Source organism: Heterocephalus glaber, unplaced genomic scaffold, assembly GCF_053883595.1.
Source record: "Heterocephalus glaber isolate CG9 unplaced genomic scaffold, H.glaber_assembly_v1.0 deba00001564, whole genome shotgun sequence".
Taxonomy (NCBI): Eukaryota; Metazoa; Chordata; class Mammalia; order Rodentia; family Bathyergidae; genus Heterocephalus; species Heterocephalus glaber.
The window spans coordinates 11,202,399-11,220,514 of record NW_028258351.1 but is presented as its reverse complement, the minus strand read 5'-3'; the positions used below and the strand labels follow the sequence as shown (position 1 = coordinate 11,220,514).

Genomic DNA, 18,116 nt, shown 5'->3' with positions numbered 1-18,116 from the left:
AGTTATCTGAAGGAAAATAGTTAGAAGTTATGGTTTCTTTCTGCTTTTCTATTTTAAAAGGTAAGGGTGAAGGGCGGGGATTTAGCTCAGTGGTTTCGCTGCCTGCTGCGCAAGCTCAAGGACCCAAGTTTGATCCCGGGTACATACATACATACATACATACATACATACATACATACATAAATGGTAAGGGTGATATAATATACCTTTATACAAATATGCAAAGTTTTATATGGGTATTTTATGGAAAATCTCAAAACAGAATTAAAGATTCAAAAGAAAACTGACTTACCTACACTGACAATTACAGAAAGAAGACTAAAATTTTTTAAAAGTCGGGATATTATAGAAATAAAAAGGAGCATATGATACTACTATTAACAACTGTATATCTATGAAATTAGATGACAAATTACTAGAAACACAAATTATCTAAAAATTCCACAGCACAATACTAGCCAACCAAAACCAACAGCATATTGAAAGAATTATACACCATGATTAAGTAGAATTTTATCCTAGAAAAACAAGAGTGGTTCAACATGACAAAAATCCACCACAGTATTAAAAATAAAGGGAAAAAACCAAGATTATCTTGACACAGAAAAAAGTTGACAATCCAAAATACTTTCATAATAAAAACACTAAAAAAACTACGAATAAAAGAAACTTTCTTAACATGATAAAAGACATGAAAAATCCAGCACCAACAACATAGTTAATGGTGAAATTTAGAGTAAGATCCTTAAAATCAGGAACAAAACAAACTGCTCACTTTTACACTGCTATTCACTACTGTACTCGAAGTTCTAGCCAGAACAATTAAGACAGGAAATACAAATCAAAGCCACCCAAATTACAAAAAAAAAAAAAATCTTCATCTGCAGATGATATATCCTCATATATATCTTCCAAAAAATCCAAAATAAAGATATCATAGTAAATAAATTCAGCAAACATGTAGGTTACAAGATTAATACACAAAATCAACTATTTATATACATCAGCAATAAACAATTTGGGGAATAGTATACACCTCTGAGCCCAGCTACTTGAGAGAATGAGGCAGGAGGATCACAAGTTTGAGCCCAGGCTGAGTAGCTTATAAAGACCCTGTCTCCAAAATAAGATAAGGATTGGGGATGTAGCTCAGTGGCAGAGCATCTGCCCTGGAAGAAACCCTGGGTTTGAAGAAATGTCAATTCTAGTACTTTTACCCATTTGTAAACTTGGGTTGTTTATCTAATTGTTGTTCATTTGCAGGGCAAAAGTGTGGGGGGGGACTAATACTCTGAATACATAAAGAACCCCTACAACTCAGTAACAAAGAAACAAGCAACTCAATTTTACAAATGGATAAAAGGAATAGGAGGCATTTCTCCAAACAAGAAATACAAATGGCATGTGAAAAGATGCTCCACATCATCAGTCTTTTGAGAAAGGCAAATCAAAACTATAATGAGATACCACTTCACACAGAATAGGGTGGCTATCAGCAAAATACTAAGATGGCTATATACAAAATATCAGGCCAGGGCCGGGGATTTAGCTCAGTGGTTCCACCGCCTGCCTCGCAAGTGCAAGGTCCCGAGTTTGACCCCCGGTACCAAAAAACCCCCCAAAATCAGGCCATGTTATGGATGTGGAAAAATTGGAATATACTCAATATTGTTGATGAGAATGGAAATGGTATAGGATGTATAGTACCATTTGGCAGTTCCTCAAAATGTAAACATAGAATTGCCTCTTAATTAATTTACTAGATCAGGGTACGGCATTAAGGGAAACCAGTTTATTTAAAAGGAAGTTGAAATTCACTGCTAGGTATATAGTCAAAATTGGTAACAGGGACTTACTGGGGCTGAGAAAACAATATCCCAAAATAAGACTATTTGATATGGTGAGTACTTTGAATCAAAAAAATAAAGAGTCAGAACCAAGATCTCTCTGATCTTCAGAAAAACCCCGTCTTCTTTCTCATCCAAAGTCCAAGAAGCAGCTTTCTCTGAAGGTTTAAATTGTGTACTGTATTGAGTAATGTGTTCCATCCTGCCCAAGACATGAATTATCTCTTTGTCCATGGTATCCTTGCTGCATATGCTACCCACTATTAGTGACTTAATAGCTATTAGTTACGAGATCAACTGTCATGATATTTCAGTGCTTGTGAGGCAGGGAGCAATCAGGTAATACTTTGATGTAGCAGCTCAAGAGAAAAGGAGCAGGAAGCTGCGAATTTTGGTGAGAAAGGAAATGAAGTTATTTTACAGGAAGAAGCTGCTGTAGTTTCTGAGATAACAAAGTGGGATGCACAAGGAAATGCATAAGACTAAACAAGGCTGGCAACAGATTTGACCTAGAGCTGACCCTAAAATTCCAAATTTATACCTGCATAGTAACTAAACTCTCTCTAGCCCAATCTCTAAACCTTCCTGAAAAAAACTGATTAATTAATAACATTTCTTTGAGACACCATAAAGGTGAAATATCTCCTTTTTCAGGCTCTTTGTGGAATAGCCAGCTTTGCTGTCCTTTACTAGGGCTGTCTCTTTCCTAGGGCTGGACACCCAACAGGGCAGCCAGCTGTTTTTTCTTATAATAAATAAACTTGTATTTTATTCTCACTTTTAGAATTAGTCCATGTCTGAGTTCCATTTTTTTTTTTTAAGTATAGGGATTTAACCCAGGGCCTTTTTGTACTGGGCTGCATTCTTAGCCCTTTTTTATTTTTTATTTTGAGACAGGGTCTAAGTTGCCCAGATTGGGCAAGAATTTGGAATTCTCCTGCCTCAGTCTCCTACAATCCTGGGATCACAGACATGTGCCACCATGCCTGACTATGATTTCCATCTTATATGGAGCTAAAGATCCACACTACCTACTGACTGGTGACACTTCTATTCAGGTAATGATTAATTTACTTAATAACAACACCAAAGTGCAAGAGGAGTGATGTTGGCAATTGGTTATGCTGAAGAGATTTCACAAGTGCTTCTTTTAAGTAAAAGAGTGACATAATAAAAGTTCTTAACAAGAGAAAAAGACCTGTATGCAAACAAATAAACAAACAAAAAACCTGTATGCTGATGTTGCTAGGTTCTATGGAAAGAATAAATCTATCCATGAAATTATAAAGAAGGAAAATAAAATTAGTGCTAGTTCCCTAGAATTTGTGAGACTCTGAGTTTGATCCCCAGCACTAAGCAAAAATAAAAAATAAAAAATTTTAAAAATAAAAAGGAAGGAAGAAAAGGAAAGATGGAAAAGATGTTAAGTTATAAGGTCCAGTACTACCTTTGGTTTCAGGAATCCACTGAGGGTCTTAGAACTTATCCCTTGAGGAAAAGGAAGTCCTTTTATATAAGAAAGTTTTAAATATTCTTTTTCCCCTCCAAAGTGTCAATTTTAGTCTATAAAATGAACAGGCAATAGAGAAACAAGAAGGAAAAAAAAGCATAAGCACTTAATAATATGCGGAAACACAGAAGCCATAAAGTAGGAGACCAAAGAAAAGGCCAGATGGTTGAACCTTAAATAGCAATTTGAGCTACAGAAAGAAATAGAGACTTGATGAGGCAGGCATGCTGGCACAAGCCTATAATCTCAGAACTCAGGAAGGTAAGGCAGGAGGATTGTGAGTTTGAGGCCAGCCTGGGCTACACAGTGAGGGTCTATCTCAAAAAAAAAAGAAAGAAAAAGAAAAAGAAAGCAAAGAACAAAAGGAGAAAGAGAGGGAGACATAGGGACTTGAGGTGGCAGGGTGGTGGTAACAGAAAACTATGGCAGGGTGAGGGCTGAGGAGAGGAAGAAAAGGTGGACAAAAGTTGTCCTACTTTATTGACAGTCTCCCAAGTAACTGTCACTCATTATCTGTCTGGGCCAGATATCAGAACCCTAATCTTTTATTCCTGTGAAATGATCTCTCCTAAATAGATGAGGGCTATCAGATTGAAAGCCTCAGGCTGCATGCAGTGTTTACTAATGTACATGACTATAAATTTCTTTTCACAAATCCATTTTTTTTTTCTGCAGAGGTATACTTTTTCTCTAAATAACCGACTCAAAACATGACACAAAAATATATTTAGGGTGGGATATTTTGATGTTTTTCAACTACCTTTTGTTGAAATATTTGGCCTTTTATCTTTCGTTGTAGAAACAGATCCAGAACAGCTACATAGTGATTCAGGTGAAAGAGAAGCCATTTGTTAATTATAGTGAGAACACCTAAGCTTACCTTAATGAAGTGATTTTTGGAAAGTCCCTTGATAACCTCAGGATGGGGGCTGGTTGCCAGGGGAACAAATTAAAGGTTTTCAGAGGGTTGGAACTCACACCTTATCCCCCACCTCAGAGTAAGAGGCTAAAATTTGAGTTAATCACCAACAGCTGATGATTTGATCAACCACTGTAACAAACCCTCCATAAAATATAAAAGGATTGAGTTTATGTTTTCAAAGAACAAGAACACATCTACATGTGAAGAGACTGACATGCCCCAATTCCAAGGAGATAGAAGCTTGAGTTAGGGAGCTTTCCAGACCTCATTATGTATTCTTTTTACCTGAAGAGATCTGTATTCTCTTTGAACATTCTCAGAATCCTTTTGTATCTTTTAAAACTTCCTTTTAAATAAACAGGTTTCCCTTAATGCTGTACACTGATCTAGTAAATTAATCACACCAAGGAGGGGGTTGTGGAATCCTTGGCATCTAAAGTGCCAAGGCAGTCTTGGACTGACCCCTCAATTTGTGGGACCTGACACTATTTCCAGGTAGTGCTGGAACAGAATTGAACTAGAAGACATCCAGGAGGTGTCTCTGCTGCAGAAGTGACTGCTTGCTTAATGTATGGGGACACATCTGGTCTAAATGTGTTGTGACAGTATGGTAAGAGTTTTGTTTTTCTACTCGACAAATTCTATATCTTATACTATTGTTTTTTACTCAGACATCAAGTGTATATTTTAACACTTACAAAATATACTGCTCCAAAGCTTCCATGGCCAATTTCTCTGAGATCTGTGAAGAGCTTCTCTGGATCTTCTTTGAAGAAGAGCTCCGCAATTTCAGGGTCCTTTAGACTGCCAGCTCTGTTAGTTGATGGCATCCTGCTGGGCAGTCAGCTGTCTGATTCTAATTATAAACTGCTATCCCAATCCTTGGTTCATCTGTATGAATGAAGCCACGTTGGCAAACTACTGTAGATAAATAAGAACAGAAAAGCAGGAAAATTAAAAGCTGCTAAGAATAATTTATGTAAGATCATTTACTGACAGCATCCACAAAAATTACTGAATTTCATTGAAAAGGCAATGTGATCTACTGCTGAAGTGGTTCCTAAGCCTGGCTCATTATCACAATTATTTGTGGCACTTTAAAAAAGAAATTTCTAGGCCAAGCACAGTAGAACACACCTGTAATCTCAGCCCTCTGGGAGGCTGACTCAAGAGGATCACAAGTTTGTGCCCAGCCTGGCACAAAGATCCTATCTCAAAGTAAAAAAAAATATCTAAAGGGCTGGAAATGTAGTTCAGTAAGAAGGCCTTAGTTCAATTACCATTACTCGATTACTGTCAAAAAAAGGCAGGGGGTTGGGTTCTCGACAATACAGCATTTTAAAATTTTAGATACATCTTTATATCTTGAGAAGCTTCCAGTGTCATAATGTATTTAAAGATTGATCTAACTTTGACACAGTTAGCAAAAGAGATGATACAATACAGGAATAATTAAAAATATATACTACAATGACAAGCCGTATGCACAGTGTTTTTAACAACAGACACCACTTATTAATGATCTCCATATATAAGGAAATACACAAAAAATGTATTAGCAAACTTTCTTTTCCTTTCAGATGCCATATGATGCTGTATTAACAAAATCTGACAAACATTTTAAAGGAAAACATACCAGGAGAAAGTACAAATTTAACACAGACAACTGTTTCCCCATAAACCCGATTTACAGTAAAATTTGGCCTTTTATCAATTCTCACTCCTTAAATAAGTAGCCATACAGATATCCAGTAAATTCCTTGGTGGTTCTGCTACCAATTCTTTCAGATTACCCAATTATTAAAATGACTACTAACTGAGAGGCATCAGTACCTCAGTCTGGAATGATGAGGCCTAGCTATGAATTCGAGAAACACTATTTACAAGTTGTGAACTTGAGTAGTCTTATTTTTCTAATCTGTAAAATGAAAATAATCTACTTCATAGGTAGTTGTGAGGGTTAAATGAGTTAATAAATATAAGCACACGGGCCAGGGATTTAGCTCAGTGGTTCCACCACCTGCCTCACAAGCACAAGGTCCCGAGTTCGATCTCTGGTACCCAAAAAAAAAAAAAAGTATAAACAACCATATTGAGAATTTTTGTGCTCACTTTAGCAGCACATATACTAAATGTAAGCACCTACCAGTACTCTGGCACAGTCAGCACTACAACAAGTGTTAGCTATTTTCTTTTAATCTGCTTAACTTTAGCAATTAAAATAATAGAATTTACTTTATTAGAATTCTAAAGAAAACAAAGCTTCAGCTAATTCTTCTTATGCCCTTTACATGACTTTTAAACAGGTCTATCTCTCCTCTCTCTGTCAATTAATAATATTATGATAGGGCTTAGCCTGGAAATATCTATGTATAGTACCTTCTTTTAACATAATCTAGTGTTATGGTATGATATACAAAACATTTTGCCATCTAATTTGATAACGAAATGATCCACACATTACTGGGATTTTTTTTTTTTTTTTTTTTTTGGTACCAGGGATCGAACTTGGGTCCTTGCACTTGCAGGGCAGGCGGTGGAACCACTGAGCTAAATCCCCGGCCCCATTACTGGGATTTTAAAAGCATGACATTAGTACTCCACTTTACTTGTTTTGACATAATGAATATGCACTGGTAATAAAATGTCACAGCTCAGTGATAGGTGTTGAGGTATAATTGCATTAGTGCAATTTATAGTGTGCCAAGTTGTGGTGTTAGGTATTGAAAAAATCATGTATAGTCTCTACCATAGTACAACTACTCAATTTTGTCATTCTAGTACAAAAGCAACTACTTATAAATGAATAAACTTGTTTTCCAATAAAACTTTACTGATATTCAATTTGAATTTCATACAGTTTTCATGTGCTACAACATACTATTTTTCTTTTTTTTCCAACCATTTAAAAATATGAAAAACAGCTATGCATGGTAGTGCATGCTTGTAATCCCAGCCCTCAGGAGGTTTAGGCTGGAGGACTGCCATGAGGCAGGAGGCCAGCTTGGGCTACACAGTGAGTTCAAGGCCAGTCTGCACTAACAAGCAAGACCCTATCTCAAAAAACAAAAAATAAAAAAAACACAAAAAGACAAAAAACAAAACATTCTTAACTGGGACCATGCAAAAATCAAGTAGTAAAGATGTATGTAGCTGTTGAAAAAGGAATATCTCTATCTGATGCTATGGATTAATCTATAGGTTATATTTTTGTGAAAAACAGCAAACACAGAACACTATATAATATGCCACCTTAAGGGGAGAGAATATGAAAAAATGATGAAAAGATAAATAAAATCCCACTTCAAGTACTTACCTATGGAGAAAGGAGACAGAGTGGATGAGATGGGAATAATTACATTTCTAAATCCACCATGTATTATAAACCTGACTTTTAATCTCTTTATAGAATTAAAAAAATGTAAAGAAAATGAAAAATCCCTAAAAGTCCAAAGCTAATTAAAACAAACAACTCTAACTATATTTATGGCAGTTTCACAATTCAGAGAGGAATTATTTCAACTCTTAAACATCATGTTTTTCCTATATATTACTACTAGGATGAAACGGGGGTTGGGCGGGGGTGGGAACCACCTGAAAATCTTAAGCTATTTCAATCATCATGTTGTTAGTAATAATCATTATACACATAAGATACAATAAATGAATAAGTAACATCATGAGGAGCCAAGATAAAATAGCTGGCCATACTGGTGCACACCTGTAATTCTAACATTCTGTAGGCCGTGGGAGGATATCAACTTTCCAGGCCAGTCCTGACTACATAGTGAGACCCTGCCTCAAAACACCAACCAACCCCTCAATAAATAAATAAAAATTTAAAGTGTATACATTCAAAGAAATAAAACTTGCAATCATGCAGAAGTCTAAAATGTCAGGGAGAAATACGTCTTTCTGATCAGAGGAACTGGGGAAAGGGGCCACTGGAAACTGAGGAGTACAAGGGAAATACTGGAAAGAATTAGAAATGAGATTCTCTAATTCTGCATATGAACCAAAACAAACCCTGATTTATACATGCATACAACAAACTCAAACTAGCACAGTAAAGTCTTTAAGAACTCCAACATAAGTCCTAAACTATCTGAGAAGCCAGGGGTGGTGGCACATACTTGTAATTCTAGGACTGGGAATGCTAAGGAAGGAGGATCACCATTGAGTTTGGATGCCAGCCTGGGCTACATAGTGAGTTCAAGGCCTGCCTAAACTATACAGAGAGACTCAGCCTCAAAAAACAAATAAACAAAAACAAAACTTACCTGAGAGACATGTGTATATACAAAGAGAGCAGGAAAGTTTTGAAAACTGAGCTTTTAGTACAACCAACCCCCAAATAAAGTAAAACAGATTTTGTCACACAAGTCACCTGGTTTTTATATACTAAAATGAACAAATCAACATTCTCCAAAAGCTGTTAATAATAGCATATATCTATATTCTTGGCACTCTGGGAGACTGAGGCAGGAGGATCCCAAGTCCAAAGACCCTGGGTTCAATCACCAATAACACCTCCCCAAAAAAGAAATTACAATTATTCAAAATGTCCAGGATAAAACCCAAAATTACTCTATGTGCAAAAACAAACTCAATACACTCCCAAAAAAGGAAAATGTGACAATTATCAAGGGAAAAGATGAACAAATAACAACTTCAAGGTGACTCACGGTGAACTGTCAAAGACATAATTAATGAGACATGGGATAACACTTTTGAAACAACTGGAAAGACATTCATTTATTCATTCATTTACTGGTTTTTTTGAGAGAGGGTTTCACCATGTAGTCCAGGCTGGCCTCAAACTTATAGCAATACTCCTGCCTCGCCCTCTGGAGTCCTGGGATTACAGGCATGCACCACCATGCTCAGCTAAAACATAAATTTTTATTTTTAAAATTTTTTATTTTTTAATTTTTTGGGGTACCAGGGAACGAACTTGGGACCTTGCGCTTGTGAGGCAGGCACTGGAACCACTGAGCTAAACCCCTGGTCCAGACATAAATTTTTAGCAGAGAAATGGAAACTATAAAAAGAATCATAAGGCACCAGGGATTTATCTCAATGGCACCACACTTGCCTCACAAGCACAAGGTCTTGGGTTTATCCCTGGTACCATAAAAAAAAACAAAGAAAAAAGAAAGAAAAGTCATCTCCTGAAAGGAATCACATAGAAAATACAATATCCAAAAGTGTTTCTAAAACTTACTGCATGGGCTCAATAGAATGAACATGCTAAGTGGACAGAGTCAGTGTACTTAAAGATAAAACAGAAAAAGGTTGAAAAAAAATGAATATAGCCCAAATGACTTGTGGGCCAATGTCAAATGTTCTAAGTTTCATATCACTGGAGTTGCATAGAGAATAAAAATAAACTAATAAAAAAATTCTTTATTAATGGCAAAAAACTTCCAAAATTTTGCAAAAGACATAATTTTACAGACTCAAGGTCAGCAAACTCCAAAAAACACAAATTCAAGTGAAATCAGTACAAGATAAAACATAATGAAAAAACCAAAATATAAACTAAAATTAGAATTATTACAGATTTCTCAGTGGAAACAATGGAATCCAGAGAAAATGAAGTAGCATCTTTAAAGCGATAAAAGAAGTGCCAAGTCAGAATTCTTTACCTAACAAAAGTCTTCTTCAGAAATGAAGATATTCTTAAATGAAGGAAAACTAAGACAATATATCACCAGCAGAATTCTGCTAATAGAAATGCAAAAAACTAAAAAAAGAAAGTTGGAGTGGTTATATTAGCATTAGATAAAATAGACTCCACAGCTAGAAAATTTACAAGGTATAAAGAACATTACACAATCATATGTCCATTCACTAAATCTCAAATTTATATGCATCTGACAACAAAGTTTCAAAATTACATGAAGCAGGGCTGGGGATTTAGCTCAGTGGTTCGGTCACCTGCCCCGCAAGTGCAAGGACCTGAGTTCCAACCCCAGTACCAAAAAAAAAAAAAAAATTACATGAAGCAAAAACTGATAAAACTAAACAGAAAAATAAATTCACAATTACCTGTAGAGATCCAACACTTCTCAGAAATTTAAAGTAGTAGTCAGAAAAGCAGCAGAACTACAGAACAATACTACTAACCAATAGGACCTGGCACACCTAGAATACTCCCTGATAACAACAGAATACACATTTAAATGAATATATAATATAAAAAGCAAAATAAATGTTATCTGACTATACTGTCATTAAACTTGGAACTTTTTTCAAATACTTGGAAGTTAAACAACATACTGCTAAGTGATTCATCAGTTAATAAAGAAGTTTGGAGAAAACTTCAAGAAAAGATTATGAACTGTGATAATTGTAATACAACATAAAATTTATAGAATACAAGTAAAGCAGTGGAAAGAGGTAAATGTACAGCATTAAATGCTAAACTGGGGGGCTGGGGATTTAGCTCAGTGGTTCCACCGCCTGCCTCGCAAGCTAAGGACCCGAGTTCGATCCTCAGTACCTAAAATAAAATAAAATAAAATAAAAATAAATAAATGCTAAATTGGGGAGGAAAGGATCTCAAATCAATAACCTTATCTTCTGTCTTAAGAATTTAGAAGGAGAGGGCTGGGGATTTAGCTCAGTGGTTTCGCCGCCTGCTGGGAAGCCCAAGAACCTGAGTTCGATCCCTGGTACCCAACCCCCCATACCACCCCCCCTGAAAAAAAAAGAATTTAGAAGGAGAAAAGCAAATTAAATGAAAAGTAAGTATAAGGAAGGAAATATTAAAGAATATAATGATGAAGCCAACTGAGTAAAATAAAAAAACTTGAGTGTTTGGAACCAAAAGAAATACGCCACTAAGAGGCTTCTAGCCAAACTAACCAAGAAAAACAAGAGCAGCGACAAATTACCAATAACAGAAATGAAAAAGGAGCCAGGTATGGTGGTATAGGCCTAAAATCCCGGCACTTGAAATAATGAAGCTGGAGGACTGCTGCAAATTCAAGGCCAACCTGAGCTACATAAAGAGTTTAAGACCAACCTCAACTATTTGGTGAGACCATGTCTCAAACAAACAAACAGCAAGAGAGAATGAAAAAGAGAAAAGGAAATATCAAAATATCACAGACTCCTCATAAACTCTCTGGAGAATAAGACTGAGGAAATATAATGAACAGTTCTAAGCTCATAAATTCAAAAGCCTAGATGAAAAGGACAAATATAAACTACCTAAACTCACTCAAAAAGGAACTAAATGCTCTTATGTATATTAAAAATGTTAAATTCATAGTTTAAAATATTCTCACATAGAAGCTGGGCATGATGGTGCACACCTGTAATCCCAGCACTCGGGAGCTGAGGCAGGAGGATCCCATTGAATTTGAGGACAGCCTGACTACACAGTGAGACCCTGTCTGAAATAAAAACAAAGGGAAAAAAAATTCTCACAAAGAAAACTCCAGGCCTAGATAGTTTCATTATCAAATCTTATTAAACATTAAAGAGAAAAAATACCAATTCAATATAAAGTTTTCAAGGTTAGAAGACTAAACACTTCTCAATTCATCTTATGAAGTCATTGTTACTCTATATCAAACCAGATAAAAACTTTATAAAAAAATAAAGATTTCTGAACAAACCTTTCATGATATGAAAGCAAAAATAGTGGTAATTAGAGGATGGAAAGGGTGACAAGAAAGGGGGATTGAAAGGAGGATGGTTAGTAAGTACAGGAAAGTGATTGGAAAGGAAGAATACTTCTCTGATCAACAATAATTCTATATTTCAAAAGAGCTAGGACAGAGCATTTTGAATGTTTGAAATGTCACAGTCTATCCCCATATAAATATATATAATTATTTGTGTCAAAAATGTTTTAGGTGCTAGAGATTGAACTGAGGGACACTGCATGGAGCCATATCCCAGCATTGTTTGTTTAAAGACAGGTTCTCCTTAACTATGAAGCCAGGTGTGGTTTCACACACCTGTAGTCTCAGCACTCTGGGAGAACGAAGCAGAAAGATCTCAAATTCATGTCTACCCTGGGCAACTTAGCAAGACCATGTCTCAAAATGAAAAATACAAAAAGGCTAGGGAAGTAGCTCAGTGTGAAAATCCTGGGTTTAATCTCCAGGGAGTAAAGAAGGTTGATTGAGAGAGAGAGAATGAGTAAGAATATGAAAACAAAAGAACAGTCAAAAGAAGTTGTATTAATAAAGAGATTTCTCTACTTTCTGGAAGGATAACTAGCAGAAAAAAATAGTATAAAATTTTACATTTCTTAAGGACAATAAACTGGAATGAATAAATTACAGTATTCTGCTTAAGATCCTCATTTTAGGTTAAATAAAAAAGCTAAATCCATGCATTTGAGACTCATGTACACATGTACAGCAAATGAAATAAAGATTGAGTACAGTAAGAAGGGCGATGTCTAGTGATAAGATGTAGAATAGTGTATAAATCCCAGCATGCTCTCTCCTGTGTGTGTGTGTGTGTGTGTGTGTGTGTGTGTGTGTGTGTGTGTTTTAAATAGGGAGAAATAGGGCTGGGGATTTAGCTCATTGGTTCTGCCACCTGCCTCGAAAGCACAAGGTCCTGAGTTCGATCCCCAGTACCAAAAAAAAAAAAAAAAAAAAAAAAGGGAGAAATATATGGGTTGAACCCAGAATAGCAAAATCAATTCTGGATAAAAAGAACAAAGTAGGAGGCATCACAATCCCAGAAGTTATTATTACAAAACTACTGTGATAAAAACTGAATGGCACTGGCACAAAACAAACACAAGGATCAATGGAACAGAATCAAAGATGCAGAAACAACTCCAAGCATGTTCAATTATTTGATCTTTGACAAAGGGGCCAAAAGTATACACTAGAGAAAAGATAGTCACTTTAATAAATGGTTGTGGGAAAACTGACTATCCACATGAAGAAAAATGAATCTAAACCTTTATCTTTCACCATGTACTAAACTAAAATCACAATGGATCAAAGAAATAAACGTCAAAACAGAAACACGTAACCTGTTGGAAGACAAAATAGGTAAATTCTTAAAAGTCACAGACATAGGCCAAGGACTTTCTGAACACAACCCTGTTGCACAGGAAATACGTAGTCCTGAGAATCAACAAATGGTACCGTATCAAAGTAAAAAGCTTCTGTTCAACAAAAGAAACAACCGAGAGTGAAAAGACAACCTACCAAATGGGAAAAAAATTTTGCCAGATATTCCCCAGAAAAAGAACTAGTATCTAGAATATATAAATAACTCAAAAAATAAAATAAAAGGCCCAGTCAAAACATGGGCTGGGCTGGGGATTTAGCTCAGTGGTTCCGTTGCCTGCCTCGCAAGCCCAAGGACCCAAGTTCGATCCCGGTAACAAAAAGCAAAGCAAAACAAAACAAAACAAAACAAAAACATGGGCAACTGGGCCAGAGATTTAACTCAGTGGTTCCACTGCTGACTAACTCGCAAGTGCAAGGTCCCAAGTTTGATCCCCAGTGCCAAAAAAACCAAACAAATATGGGCAACTGAAATGAATAGACACTTCATGGAAATACATAGCCAATAAATATATGAAGAAATGTTCAACAGTTCTGGCCATTAGAGAAATGTACACTAAAACAACACTGAGATTACATCTTACCCAGAAGGAAATCAAATAACATCAAGAAATCAAATAGCAACAAATGCTGGTGAGTCTGTGATACGGAAAAAGTTTTAGATAATTTAATAGATTAAATATTAGGGTAGCTGTAGAAGCAAAATAAGTAATGTGTTAAGATTTGCTTTCCCATAACTCCTTGTTTAAGGTGAGAATTATCTGACTCTAATCTGTAACTTCATTAACCTAACAAAGTTACCATGCCAGGGTGAATTTACAATGTATATGGCCTATCTTGCATCTGTGACTTGTAAATAGGAACTGGAATTGTATTTACATATCAAAGACCACTAGGGATGAGATAATGGCTAAAAAGGATACAAAAAGGGAAATGCTGAATAAAGGGGGCCCCTGGACACTAACCAAACTGGTTTCTGGTATTCCCGCCCACTCCCGAGAAGAGATTTTATTATTTTATCCGAATTCTGTGTCTCTGTGTATTTCTGCAACAGCTGCAGGGGAAAAGGAATTCTTCTACACTGTTAATGGAAATTTAAACTAGTACAACTGCTTTGGAAATCAATATGGAGATTCCTCAAGAAACTGAAAGTAAAAATTTCATTCAACCCAGGTATTCACCTTCTAGGTATCTTTCCTGAAAGAATCAAAGACATCATATTAGTGATAATGCATACTCATGTTTATAGAAGCACAATTCATAATAGCTACATCTTGGAAGTGGCCTATACATGTATGTCCATCAACACATGAATGAATGTGGTATTTACACACAATGGGGTATTACTATTGTGCCATAAAGAATAAACTTGAGTCTTTTGTAAGAAAATGGATACACCTCAAGACCCTAAGGTTAAGTGAAATAAGTTAGACACACAAGCTTAAATATTGCATGGTTTCTCATATGAGAAACCCAAACTATAAAAAAAGAGCAAAGTAAAAGATAATAGAAAGTAGGGAGATAGATCTTTCTCAAAGGGCAAGAGGATTAAGAGATGAAGAGAGAGGAAGGCAGGGGAGGAAAAAGGGATGAAAAAAAGCAATAAAGATGTGCTACATACATAAATGTACCAAGAGATGGTTGGAGTGGGGAGGGAGAAAAGGGAAAAGAGATGAACAGAAGGATTTAAGATGTATTATGTGCATGTACCAATCCCCCACAAGAAATGTAAACATTATGTACTACAAACATGAACTAATAAATTCTTTTTTAAAAAATACATGGGTTTCAGTATTAGGATATATTTGATTGTGCATGCATAGATTGTCTCTGGAATAATATTCCAGTAAATGTGTAATATTATTTGCCTCCAGGGAAAGGCCCTGGTCTTCTGAGCACCAACAGTTAATTTTATACTCTATACACAGCTTTGGAAGTTAAACTGCCTGAGATAGAATTCTAGCCTCTCTACATACTAGGTGTGTAATCTGGGCAAAACACTTAACACAAACCTCAGTTTGCTTATCTGTAAAATGGTCCAGCTCTATACTTAGGGTTGTGAGTATTATTATTGTTAAGTATTCTATTGTATGGATATACCACAACAAGTGTTTTTCTAGAAAATTTATATATCATCATTTTCTGCCACTGGTAAACTAGAAAGATAAAGTTGGGGTTTTTTGTTTTGTTTTATTTTGTTGTTGTTTCCTGTAATGCTGAGGACTGGATCCAGGGCTTCATGCTGCTAGGTAAGCACTCAACCACTGAAGTACACTGTAACCCATATTATTTTTTATTTTGAAACAGGGTCTCATTAAAGTTGCCCAGGCTGGCCTCAAAGTTGGGATCCTCCTGCTTGAGCTCACCAAGTAGGTAAGATTATGGTCACTATGGATAAGAAATTTTCTTAGCCATACTGTTGTATTTAATGGTGAAATCTACTTCCATCACAGTCAAGAAACCCTCCTCTCTATAATAATAACACTGTTCCAGAAGTACTGGCTTTGTTAACATGCATTTTAATACATAAAGCATTCCTAGAAGCCAATAACAAGAAAAAAAATAGTTCCCACAAAAAACAATTCAGTCAATAAACAAAAATATGGTAGTTGAGCAGAGATTAAAAAAGAGAATATATTTTAAAAAGAAAGTCACCTATAAAAAAAAACCTCAAGAGTGCCTGGTTTCTCCTAACCTCTTAGAACAGCGTGTTGTCAACTTTTAAATTTTTACCAATTTGTTAGGTGAGAAAGGCATCCTTAATCATTGCTAGTGGAGAGAAAATACAAACCCATGCAGAGGAATGTGGCCATTTATAATAAATCTACAGAGACTGTACTTTCATCCTTTGATTCAATAAAGCCTCTTTGGGCCCAGGGATTTAGCTCAGTGGTTCTGGCGCCTGCCTCACAAACCCAAGGTCCCGAGTTCGATCTCCGGTACCAAAAAAAAAAAAAAGATTTAATGAGATCAATAAAGCCTCTTCTAAGAATATAATGTAATGCTGGGGATTTAGCTCAGCAGCTTAGCACCTGCCTGGCAAGCAAGAGGTCCTGAGTTTGAGCCCCAGTACCAAAATCAAACAAACAAAAAGAATATAATGTAATGTTATACTTGCCACTTTATATTAAATTTCTACATGTATTTTCAGAGCTTAGACTCAACACTTGTGCACTACATATCTCTCCACTGCTTACTTTGTACATTCAATGAATTGTATATTGCCATGTGCAATTTATGTATGTTTACTCTATATTATTTTGTGTATGTACAAACATCATATACAACATTACTTAATAAAAGATTATTAAAACACAAAATTCAAAACTAAAAAGTTCTTGGAAAGACAGACAAAATTGACAAACTTTTTAACTATCCAAAAAAAAAAAAAAGAGAGAGAAGACTCAAATTACTCAAATCAGGAATGAAAGCAAGCATATTAGTACCAAACTTACAGAACTAAAAAGGGTATCAGAATAGCATGAACAGCCAATAAACTAGAAAATCTAGATGAACTAGTCAATTCCTAAAATTACACAAACTATCAAACTTAAGAAAATAGAAAATCTCAAAAGAGTTATAACAATAAATCAGCAATCAAAAACTTTCAGAAAGGAAAGTCTAAAACTAGATGGCTTCACTTGTGACTTCTACCAAATATTTAAAGAAATAACACAAAAATCTTTTGTTTGTTTGTTTTGAGACAGGGTTTTGCCCTGTAGTTCAGGCTGGCCTTGAACTCACTATGTAGCCCAGACTGGCCTCAAACTTGCAGTGATCTTCCTTCCTGCCTCAGCCTCCCGAGTGCTGGGATTACAGGCAACACCAAATCTTCCTGACTCCAAAGCCATAACAAAACAAAATTGCAAACCAACATCTCTTATGAACATAGATGCAAAAATCCTCAACAAAATATTACCAAACTGAATCCAGATGCATACTAAAAGGATTATAAACCATGACCAAGAGGGACTTATTCTAAGAATGCAAGGTGATTCAACATGAAAATCAATCAGTTTAATACATCACATTAATAAAAGGAGAAAACACATAGTCATCTCAACAGACAGAGAAAACATATCTGACAAAATCCAACACTCCTAGGACTGAAACAAGAAAAAGTATGCTCGATAAACTAGAAGTAGAGTAGGATTTCCTCAAGCAAATAAAAGGCATTTATAAGGGACCGGGGATTTAGCTCAGTGGTTCCAGTGCCTGCCTCGCAAGCGCAAGGTCCCGAGTTTGATCCCCAGTGCCACAAAAAAAAGGCATTTATAAACAACCCACATGTAATATTTAATGGTGAATGGCTGAAAAATTTCCTCCTAAAATCATGAACAAGATGAGGATGTCTGGTCTCGCTACTTCTATTCAACTTGGTACTGAAAGTTCTAGCCAAGGAAATTAGGCAGAAGGGGGAAAAAAAAGGTCTTCATGTTAGAAAGGAAAAAATTAAACTATCTTTATTCATAGATGACACAATCTTATATAAATCAAATCCTTAAGAATCAACAAACATGGGCCAGGGATTTAGCTCAGTGGCTCCCAGTACCCAAAAAAACCAAAAGAATCCACAAACTACTGTGAGAATAAACAAACATATTCAAAATAGACTAATTAATAACCCTTCCTATCTGAACTGTTTCTAGTTTTATTCTCTCCAATGGGCTCCACTGTTCCTTTTATCTGTTAGACTAATAATTATTAAGTGCAGATTATGGGCAAGGAATTTTTTAAGAGGAGTCACTGAATTACTGCTTATGTATTTTTAAAAATTCAACAGC

At 35.8% G+C, this 18,116-nt stretch overlaps 1 protein-coding gene across 1 annotated transcript in view; it reads right to left on the bottom strand.

Annotated features, from left to right (window-relative positions):
- The window catches only part of Taok1 (TAO kinase 1), a 121,540-nt gene that overhangs the window by 67,059 nt on the left and 36,365 nt on the right, over positions 1 to 18,116 (bottom strand). Inside the window, exon 2 of the mRNA XM_087191948.1 lies at positions 4,978 to 5,200. Coding sequence (XP_087048074.1) covers positions 4,978 to 5,109 — 132 coding nt within the window. The 5' untranslated portion in view covers positions 5,110 to 5,200. The remainder of the gene's footprint in view (positions 1 to 4,977; positions 5,201 to 18,116) is intronic.